We start from the raw sequence: 11120 nt of genomic DNA on the forward strand, positions 1-11120 counted from the left end.
GCATACCCTCCACACTCCTCTCCTGTACATATTGTCCACTGTAATACCCCCCACACTCCTCTCCTGTACATAGTGCCCACTGCCATACCCTCCACACTCCTCTCCTGTACATACTGCTCACTGGCATACCCTCCACACCCCTCTGCTGTGCATACTGCCCACTGTCATACCCTGCACGCTCATCTCCTGTACATAGTGCCCACTGTTATACTATGCATACTCCTCCCCTATGCCTCTTACCCACAAAAACTGTTTTTTAAAATTATATTGAATATCCCCAATGTTACCAGCTCTAGAATGGGCACACTTTTGTTAGTTCAACTAAAGGAAATCTTCTCAGCCCTCATATTTGTTCTGCCCATTATTAGTACTCATTTAATTTTGTGATTACTACTCTGATGTATGAAGGAACATAGGGGATGTCAGCTACTCTAAATATGCCACTGGTTAAAAAAAAGTGTCCCTGAAAATATTTTTGAAATGTTGGCAACTATGCCCCTGGTCACTTTTTAGAGGCCCTGAATTAGGTTATGCCATAATGTACTAGTATGCGCAGCATATTAGCACATCGCGGTACACTCACCTGTCAGACTGAGCCCTCCAGCACTGCGCTGTGATCAATCCCGCGGGTTCCGGGCGCTTCCATCATCACCCGGCCTTCCTTCCAGTTTCTGTGCCTTCGGTCACTTGTCTTGGCTGGGCTGCGTTGCTGTCACTCCCATGCATGCTCATGCGCATTCTCCCTCTCATCCCCCCTCCTTTACCCTTCACCCCCCCTCATCCCCTCTCTTTCAACCTCCCTCTATTTAATTTAATTTGTTATGATAAAAATTGTTTGCATATTTATTTATTATAAAAAGACCTACCAAAATTCTCAACACCAGGCCCTCGATGTTCTTAATCTGGCCCTGACTGTTATCATCTATACCTTCTGGGGTCCAGGTGTGCTATTGCTGTGAATACACCCATTCGGACAGCTGCATAAAGTGACTAAATCATGTAGCGTGTACATAAGTCTTGACTGTTGAAAAAATAATCTTGTGAAAAGAAAAAGCATGGTTAGTAGGAATGGTTATATTTTTCTCAGTAACAAAAAGGCATCCGTCCTCCTAGGACAGTAGCAAATTTTTATATATATATATATATATATATATATATATTTATATTTATACTTGATAGTCTTCAAATACTCCAGTAAGCAGCAGCATAACCAAAATGTTTTTGAATCCTGTGTCCGTCGTGAAAGAGATAGAAACATAGCAGAATACATGTGATATTGCTCCGCCACTGTATCAACCCACAGGTTTAAATCTATAAAAGGAAAGCTAGAGCAACCTCCCCCATTCTCTTTTTTGTCCGTAAGATCTACACTCACAAGACCATGATGTTGCGATAAGGAATCAACGATGACACATTAGAGCAGTATAAAGGTGATTTTGGTGACTAGTTTCAATAGGTAATGACTAAGCGCAAACATTTGCGTGAAACTCTTTGTCCCCTGCTCCATCTGTTAACCACCTGTCACATGAAGCTTCAATTAAGAGGAATTTTGTAAGTGCAGCTGTCCAGAATTATTTGCCTTATGAACGTGCTAACACATTTAACACGATTTGCAGTAACACGTGCTTTACAGCACTGCACCCTACTGCAAAGGTGTGGACGCTACCATTATGCATGTTGATAGAAGTGTTATTCTTCCTAGGGGAGATTCTGTTTCTCTTGACTGTGTCCTCAAACTATGAATTTACAGATATCTGAGAGATTCATGTTGATAGGCAGAGGGCACTTGCAAGCCAGTGATCGCAGGACTTCGTGGCAAGGTCAGTACAGTTGAGACCCAGAATCTCGAGGGCACCATCATCCAAGAATTGCTGAAAGAGCGGGTTATTGGTGCTCTTGGTGAGCTTGGGTGCACAGCGGATTTTGTGGATGAAGTAGCTTTTGTTTTTCAATGTTCCCCTAAAGCAGTTATGCATTCAGTGACAATGAAGAGGGCTATAAAGCCCAGTCCTTGGTCAAAAACCCGTCCTCAGGCAGGGTGGTTGTAAGTGCCTGTATGATGACAAATTTTTCCCTCTGAACAGAAGTTGTGACTATTCCAAGAGACTCGCCAATGCTCACCTCTGGATGTCCTCAGCTTGCTGTGCAAATGGATGGTGTTCGCAGTCAGCTCTTGATGGCCATATAACAGTGTTTACAATGATTGCAAAGGCAGAAGGTTTTTTTATGTCAATGCATTCTAAAAGCCTTCTGTGTGCAGCAGCCCCCTAAAGCTTACCAGAGCCCCATCTCTGTCCAGCGATGTCCAGAAGTGTCTCAGCTGTCCGAGACACTCCCTCCTGATTGGCTGAGACACAGCAGCAAAGCCATTGGCTCAACCTACTGTCAGTCAGCTAGCCAATCAGGAGAGAGAAGGCAGGGCCAAACCGCAGCTCTGTTTCTGAATGGACACACGGAGCTGCAGCTCGGCTTGGGTGCCCCCATAGCAAGCTGCTTGCTGTGGGGGCACTTGGCAGGAGGGAAGGGCCAGGAGCACAGAAGAGGGACCCGAGAAGAAGAGGATCCGTGCTGCTCTCTGCAAATACACTGCAATCGAGCAGGTAAGTATAACATGTTTCTTATTTTTATAAAAAAACAAAACAACAAGACTTTACAATCACTTTAAGTTTCACAGAGTGGCACACATCCTTGAAATGTCAAACACTCTTTATTGGTCACAATTAAAAGTTACATGTACATCCCAATGCTAAGCACTAATACAAGAGGTTAGAGTTCTCTCTGCTAGTTTGGCCCACTCTACATTCCAGGATAAATATCCTTTTGTCAGAATTGAAAACTTCAAGAGCGGATGGAAGGTTGTGCAAGGGCAGGATGCTAAAAGGGGCTGCCTCACCAGGTTTTGTGTCAGGGAAGCAATCGCAGAACTGGCGATCCTGCCAGGAACCATTACGGTTACGTCAGGCGAATTCCCGGGTGAATGCGTGCATGCAGGTGCACGACAACAGCAGGCACACGTAGATACACCAGTGCACATGGGCGTGCGTCAACGGTAGTTGGCGCCTGTTGGTCTATTTAAGCCTGCTGCAAACTATTGGCAGGTTGCTGGATTATCGTCAGCTCCCTTGTTCCCTGTACCCGCTGCCTGCATCTGATTACCTGGTTCCCGTGACTACTTGGCTTGCCTGACTCTCCTTCCTATCCGCCTGCACTGACCCCTGGCTTGGACCCGACTACGCACATGCCTGCACCTCCTGTATCTCCATTTGTCCACACGGTGTTGACCCTTGGCCTGGCTTCCAACTCTGCTCTTGATTCATCCTGCTGTACCTCGGATTGGACCTGCTGTGTATGACCCCTGGCCTGGCTTGACCTTGCTCCTGGTTGCTCCATTGGAACCCGTCCATGTGCGGGTGCCCAACCTGCTTTCCTGCGCACCCCAGCAGCCCAGCGACTCAGTAACCATATCCGGCAACCCGTGCACCTTTGGGCACCATATTGCCTGTCTCAGTCCCAGGGGTACGCTGCACTCAGCCGCAAGGGGCACCCTCTCAGCAACCCGGCCTCCCACCAGAGACTTGATAGTATAATCCAGCCATGACCGAGGCCAGCAGAGGAGTGTCCCCTGTAGAGACTTTGTGCCAACAAGCTTCCACCCTCACTCAAATAGTCCAAAAACTACAGGAAGAATACCTGCATTTAGAGGGTAGATTAAAGCTACTAATGGAGCCGACTACTTCTATGGTGCTGATCCGACCTCCGGAGCCACGAGTACCTACTCCCAAGCGATTCACTGAGGATCGATTAAAGTTCAGATTCTTTCGGAATGCTTGTCTGCTGTATCTGGCTTTGCAGCCCCGGACTTTTTCCACTGAAACTATTAAAGTTGGATTCCTTATTTCCCTGCTCTCAGGTGACCCCCAGGCTAGGACCCACAGTTTATGGGAACGTAAAGACCCAGCTATCTACACAGTGGACACTTTCTTTGCAGCCTTGTCACAGCTCTACAAAGACTCCCAGCTCACCGCCACCACTGAGGCTGCTTTACATTCTCTCCGGTAGGGACATCGGCCGGTGGAGGACTACACCATAGACTTTCGCCAGTGGTCCATGGATAAGGCTGGAATGAGGCTGCTTTAAAACACCAGTTCCAGTTAGGACTTTCTGAATCCCTCAACGACGAACTGGCTAGAAGTGGTATCCCTACCACCCTTGAGGATCTTATCCAATGAGCCATCCAGCTGGGCAGATGTTTACGGGAGCGCCAAGCCGAACGGTCACAGACTTTCGGTATGTTTACTCCAGAGACTGGGGCTATGTCCATTAGCAGGAAGTGAGCCGCATTGACCCCTGAGGAGAAACAACGTCGGCGTCAGGCTAACTTATGCCTTTACTGCGGAGGAGATGGACACTTCCTTTGTAGCTGTCACATTAGGCCCTGAAAGCTATCTAAGTACACTCCAACATACTTCCAGGTTTCCGGAACTTCCTCCTCTCAGCTTGTCCTTCCCGTTATGCTGCAGTTGGCAGCACCGAGTGTCCCTCTGCAAGCCATAGTGGATTCCGGGGCATGCAGCTGCTTCTTGGACATAAACCTGGCCAAAGAACTTGGTGTACCCCTGATACCGAAGAAACGCAGGTTGGAAGTTCTCCTGGCCAATGGTACTTTGCCTAGTTCTGGCCCCGTTACCCTAGAGACTGCTCCTCTTTGTTACCACTCCTGATGGCCATCAGTAGTTCATCCGTTTTGATGTCCTGAGTTCCCCCATGTGTCCAGTTATCCTTGGTACTCCCTGGCTCCAAGCACACAACCCTCAGATCAACTGGATCAAAAGAGAAATTTTGTTCACCTCTCCTTACTGCTCGCAGCATTGCCTTGCTTCCAGCCACAAGGATATCTCCGGTTGTCTGTCAGTCCAACCTGTACCGGCCAATTATCTAAATGTGCCTCCAGCCTGTCATGAATTTTTGGACGTCTTTGATAAGAAAAAAGCTGATGTTCTGCCCCCACATAGGACTTACGATATTACAATAATTATTACTATTTTTTGGTTGGCTGGCCTGTTTGGAGTGTTTGCAGCTGTTTTCTTTTATAATTTTGCACTCAATATCCATTTTTGCGCTTGAGTATTTTTGTTTTTTTTGTCCAATTGAATTACTTCCTGGGGCCGAAGTTCCCTTTGGACGTATATTCCCCCTTTCTAAGACAGAATTAGGAGCGATACGTCAATATATTGATGAAAACCTAAAAAAATGCTTCATTAGGCCCTCAGGCCATGTGTGCAATACAGGGAATTTAACAAGATTACCGTAAAAAAACGGTACCCTCTCCCACATGTTCCAGAGCTCTTCCAGAGATTTCGTACTGCCCGGATATCCACTAAACTTGACCTACAGGGGGCCTACAATCTTGTTCGCATCCGAAAGAGTGATGAATGGAAGACCGCGTTCAGAACACGCTTTGAACATTTTGAATATTTGGTAATGCCCTTTGGGCTCTGCAATGCCCCAGCCACGTTTCAACATTTTGTAATTGACATTTTCCGTGAATACTTCGATTTCTTTGTCATCATCTATCTGGATGATATCCTCATATTTTCAACTACCCTGGAGCTTCATCTGACTCGCGTAAAGACAGTACTATTCACACTGAGAAAACACAGGCTCTACGTGAAAGCAGAGAAGTGTGACTTAGAGAAGACGTCCATACAATTTCTGGGACTAAATTATCTCCACAAGCAATGCAGCCATGGACCCGCAGAAAGTGCAGGCAATCCTAGATTGGCCAACGTCATCTGAAAAAAAGGGGTACAGAGATTTGTGGGCTTCGCAAACTTTTATAGAAGGTTTATTAAGAACTTCTCTTTGATTATTTCACCTATAACCCAAATCATCCGTTTACATGCTCGATTCTTGTGGTCTCCTGAAGTCCAGTCTTCCTTCGACAAGCTGAAGTCTCTATTTACTTCAGCCCCAATTCTGCGACACCTGGATCCCGCTCTGCCTTTCATCCTGGAGGTCGACGCCTCCGAGGTAGCCACTCAAGCAGTTCATTCTCAATGCCAGGGGCCTAAATTGCTACTGCATCCCGTGGCCTTCTCTTCACGGAAAATGAGCCAATCCGAAAGGAACTACGATGTGGGTGATCGAGAACTCTTGGCCATTAAGACTGCATTAGAGGAGTGGAGATATCTCCTTGAAGGGGCCTCTTACCCCATAATGATTTACACAGATCACCATAACTTAGAGTACCTCCGCAACACAAAGCGCCTAAGACCTAGGCAGGCTCGATGGGCTCTATTCTTTGCCCGATTCAATTTCCACATTACTTTCCGACCCTGGATCCAAGAATGGGAAGGCCGATGCTCTGTCCCGTATGTTCTCTGACACTCCTGAAGTGGTGACTCCCAGCACCATTCTGTCCCCACAGAACTTTCTGATGATCCAATCCGATCTGAGTTCTTCACTCAGACAAGCCTCTTCCCACTGCTCAGAACCAGAAGCATCCTCCCTAAGAAACATGGACGGCTTCCTTCTCTACCAGGATAAGATCTTTGTCCCTCAACAAACCAGGATCCAGGTCCTGAGGACCTTGCACGACCATAAGCTTGCTGGCCATTTCGGGGTACAGAAAACAATGGAGCTGGTCCAACGATCCTTTTGGTGGCCGTCTCTGAAGTCCAACTGTAGAAAATATGTAAATTATTGCACCATCTGTCAGCAGAACAAAGGGTCCAACATGAAATCTTGGGGTCTACTACATCCCTTGCCAGTACCAGAGCAACCATGGAAAGAAATTTCAATGGACTTTATTGTAGAGTTACCTCCCTCTGAAGAGTCTACAGCTATTCTGGTTTGTCGTGGATCGGCTCTCCAAAATGGCCCACTTTTTGCCCATGAGGGGTACACCATCTGCCGCTGAAACGGCAAAGACTTTTATAAAAGAAATAATCAGACTGCACGGCTTACCCAATAGCATTGTATCTGATAGAGGGGAACAATTTACCTCCAGATTCTGAAAGGAGCTCTGCAAAATGCTGTCAATTCAGATACATTTATCCTCCGCTTACCATCCCCAAAGTAATGGTCAAATCGAAAAAGAACTAACCAAACTTTAGAACAATACTTACGCTGCTTCTGCTTTTTCCCAGGATGACTGGTGCTCCTTACTCCCATGTGCGGAGTTCGCTTATAATAACTCAATCCATGCAACCACCAACCAGTCTCCCTTTTGGGCTAATTACGGGTTCCATCCTTCATTCCTGCCCAACGTCATTCTGGAAGCTTCAGTCCCAGCGGTTCAGGACAGGGTGAAACGCTATCCAGGCCAACTATCAGACCCTCCAGGTGACTATGCAAAAGGCCCAAGAAGATTACAAAAAACAGTACGATAAGAGAAGGAGGAATCCTGTGTTTAAAGTTGGAGATAGGGTATGGCTCTCTTCTGCAAATTTGAAGCTTCCTTGTCCCTCCCGGCAACTGGGACCTGGGTTTATCAGGCCATTTACAATTAAATGGGAAATTAACCCCGTGGCATTTGAACTAACGTTGCCAAGTTCCTATAAGATACACCGTTTTTCATGTCTCTTTGCTTAAACCTGTTGTCTCTAGTCCTTTTCCAGGAAGAGAAGAAGTTCCACCACCTCCGGTCTCTGTGGGAGACGAAACAGAATACGAAGTGGAAGCTACCGTGGACTGTCGGCGGAGAGGTAGGTGGGCAGCACAGTGTTGTAGTGGTTAGCTCTTTCACCTAGCAGCAATAGGGTTGCTAGTTCAAATCCCCACCATGACACTATCTGCCTGGAGTTTGCATGTTCTCCCTGTGCCTGCATGGGTTTCCTCCGGGCACTTGGGTTTCCTCTGGGAACTCCGGTTTCCTCACACACTCCAAAGACATGCTGGTAGGTTAATTAGACCCTGTCCAAAAAAATTGGCCAGAATATGTGTATGTGTATGTCAATGTTGTATGTGTTGTAACTGTGTCGGGACCCTACAGGTTAAAGGACCGCATAAAAGCTGCAGATGGACACCAGTGGCAAGAAAGCACCCTGAGGCGATTCAGTTCGCATAGGTAGTGCTATACAAGTCATTCATTCATTCACAGAGGTTCCATGTCCACTATCCCGAGAGATGGGCCCCGATTGGGCATCCGGAGGCTGCCCCTTGGGGGGGCAATGTCAGGGAAGCAATTGCAGAACTGGTAATCCTGCCAGGAACCATTACGGTCGCGTTGGGCGAATTCTCGGGTGCAGGTGCGCAACAACACCGGGCACATGCCGATGTGCACACGGTAACAGTAGTTGGCACCTGCTGGTCTATTTAAGCCTGCTGCAAACTATTGGCAGGTTGCTGGATTATCGTCAGCTGCTGTGTTCCCTGTACTTGCTGCCTACATCTGATTACCTGGTTCACGTGACTACTTGGCTTGCCTGACTCTCCTTGCTATCCGCCTGCACCGACCCCTGGCTTGGACCTGACTATGCACATGCCTGCACCTCCTGTATCTCCATTTGTCTGCATGGTGTTGACCCTTGGCCCGGCTTCCAACTCTGCTCCTGATTCATCCTGCTGAACCTCGTACCGGATTGGACCTGCTGTGTATGACCCCTGGCCTGGCTTGAACCTGCTCCTGGTTGCTCCATTGGAACCGGTCTACACACGGTTGCCTTACCTGCGCAGCCCAGCAACCGTATCCGGCAACCCATGCACCTTTGGGCACCGTATTCCCTGTCTCACTCCCAGGGGTACGCTGCACTCAGCCACAAGGGGTGCCCTCTCAGCAACCCGGCCTCCCACCAGAGACTTGATATTTTGGTTCCCAAAGAATGGGTCTTTAATTGGAAGATCTTGCCCATATCACTCAAGTATAAGGCCTCCTTCAGCTGAGCCTGTTTGCATCACAATCCATTGACAAGGTGCCTCTTTTGCTACCCTCACCCATGGTGGAAAAAGTTGACGCTCTCACTCACCCAAGTAGTAGTCACTTAGAAGATGCCTTTCCTCTACTGCATTTGGTCATAAAGTTCCAGGGGAGACTGTTGTCTGAGGGTCTCACTGTGATAGCAAACATTTAGATAGGCACGCAGGCCTTGGGTTTACCCTAGCCATGGAACCTAGTCCAGGCCAAGCACAGCTACCAGTGTTTCCACAACACCTGTCCAAGAATGGACTGGAAATTGAGAGAAAAGGATTGGAGGGCTTGGGCAATCCCGTGGAAGTAGTTTAATCCTGGCAAGGTTCCTGAAAATACATCAACAAATGCTATTTACTTTGAAGTCTGGAACAAGTTCACAGTCTTCACAGCTGAGCAGAATTTTGATCCTCACAACCAGGAGGATGCCCAGTTGCTATCATTTCTTCACACAGATCTGGATTTGGGGCTCAGCCTAGTTTCATAAGGGTTTAAATTTCAGCCATTTTAGCTCTCGCCAGGAAAAATGGGTGTGTTCCTAATTAAAATCCACCTGAAGGCTGTTTGTTTGTTTGTTTTTGTTTTTTTTATCTGTATGCGACAAACATAATAAAAGGTGGCTGTTTGTGTTTCCATCAGTCAAGTTCAGAGGAGGAAGCTACAGTAAAACCTTGTCATCTTGAAGTGTCAACATCATCCAGAAACTTACAGTGTGGTAATAGCTAGGTCCACTTTTACGTGCAGGGCAGTGCATGCAAAATGGAGACATCTGCAAAGCAGCAGTCTGGTTGCCGCAGTGCACCTACCTCAGCTGCTACAGAGAAGATCTAGGGGCTCGTACGTCGATGGAACAACAGTCTAAGCTTCCATGTCCATTGTAATAGTCTGATTAAACAGGAACGACTCAAAATGTATAGCTTGTTATTTATCAAATGTATTCTGCCATGCTGGCATCAGGAAAAACTGAAAATTGGATCGAATACTTACTGGAATTTTCCTTTTCTGATGCCATTCTACAGCAGCATATGAACCCTCCCTTTTTTTAATCTTGTTATTTTTATGGAGAATGGGGGGGGGGGGGGTTTCTCCAGCTTTCCTTTTATAAATTTAAACAGGTTCTGTGGGTGCATATAGGGGCGGAGCCATATCACATGTATGCTGCCATGGATTGATATCAGGAAAGCAAAATTACGGTATTTGATACAGTTTTCCATTTTGTTTTTCTCTTGCCTTATGATAAATTCTAACAATTCAAAATTTATTTTTTCAGGTATCTTGGATTTCTGTAATACGGACATTTGTGCAGACAGAAGAAATTTGTATGCTTAATCCATTGATGTACAGCTGGAATAATTTGGCTTGCAAACTTCTACTTCAAAACATATTGCAATCATGTTTGCATTGCTCCTAGTTGTAAGGCTAAATGAATGGTAAAAATTACAAAATTTAGTTAATATGAAATAGAATGGAAGCAAAATACATGAGACTTTATCATTTATGTATTGGATTCTGACATTTGTATAATGAATGTATTAAAAATGGTAATTTCCATATACGAATAGTGCCATTGCCGACTTGGTTTTAAAAGTGCTAACCTTGTCTTTATAATTTTTGCTTTGGATTGAGTAGAGAATAAATTCTCTACTGTTTTCTTTTTGTCTGTTCTACTGGGAGGATTTTTCTTCCCTTATGTCCTGGAAACATAGCAGGAAATGATAGAAAATCACACCAAATTTAGGGGAATTAGCATGTTAAACAGTTGCCATTGGTAACATGTGTGCCCATTGAAAGAATTCCCCCACCACTTGTTCTCATGAAACGTATTTTTTTAGCACACTTTAACGACTTAGTGCATGCCTCACCTGAAAAAATTAGGCCCTTAGCATCGGCACTCATAATTTGCATACTTGTTCCAGGACCAGGGACTCACTAAAAGATAGATTTACACCTGTACAATTTTGTGCATTTACGTGTATTATGCTATGCGTTAACATGCATTAACCACTTCAGCCCCAGAAGAATTTACCCCCTTCCTGACCAGAGCACTTTTTGCGATTCGGCACTGCGTCGCTTTAACTGACAATTGCGTGGTCGTGTGAAGTGGTTCCCAAACAAAATTGATGTCCTTTTTTCCCCACAAATATAGCTTTCTTTTGGTTGTATTTGATCACCTCTGCAGTTTTTATTTTTTGCGCTATAAATAAAAAATGGG

The 11120-nt window shown here is 45.9% G+C and overlaps 1 protein-coding gene across 1 annotated transcript in view; it reads left to right on the forward strand.

The window, feature by feature from the left end:
- LOC143940299 (serotransferrin-1-like) overlaps positions 1 to 10463 on the forward strand; it is a 72062-nt gene extending 61599 nt beyond the window's left edge. The window contains exon 17 of the mRNA XM_077461518.1: positions 10179 to 10463. Coding sequence (XP_077317644.1) covers positions 10179 to 10237 — 59 coding nt within the window. The 3' untranslated portion in view covers positions 10238 to 10463. The remainder of the gene's footprint in view (positions 1 to 10178) is intronic.
- The last annotated feature ends 657 nt before the right edge of the window (positions 10464 to 11120 follow it).

The sequence above is a fragment of the Lithobates pipiens genome, unplaced genomic scaffold (assembly GCF_037356315.1).
Source record: "Lithobates pipiens isolate NorthernLeopardFrog02 unplaced genomic scaffold, aLitPip1_a1.2 Scaffold_3, whole genome shotgun sequence".
In the NCBI taxonomy this organism is placed as follows: domain Eukaryota; kingdom Metazoa; phylum Chordata; class Amphibia; order Anura; family Ranidae; genus Lithobates; species Lithobates pipiens.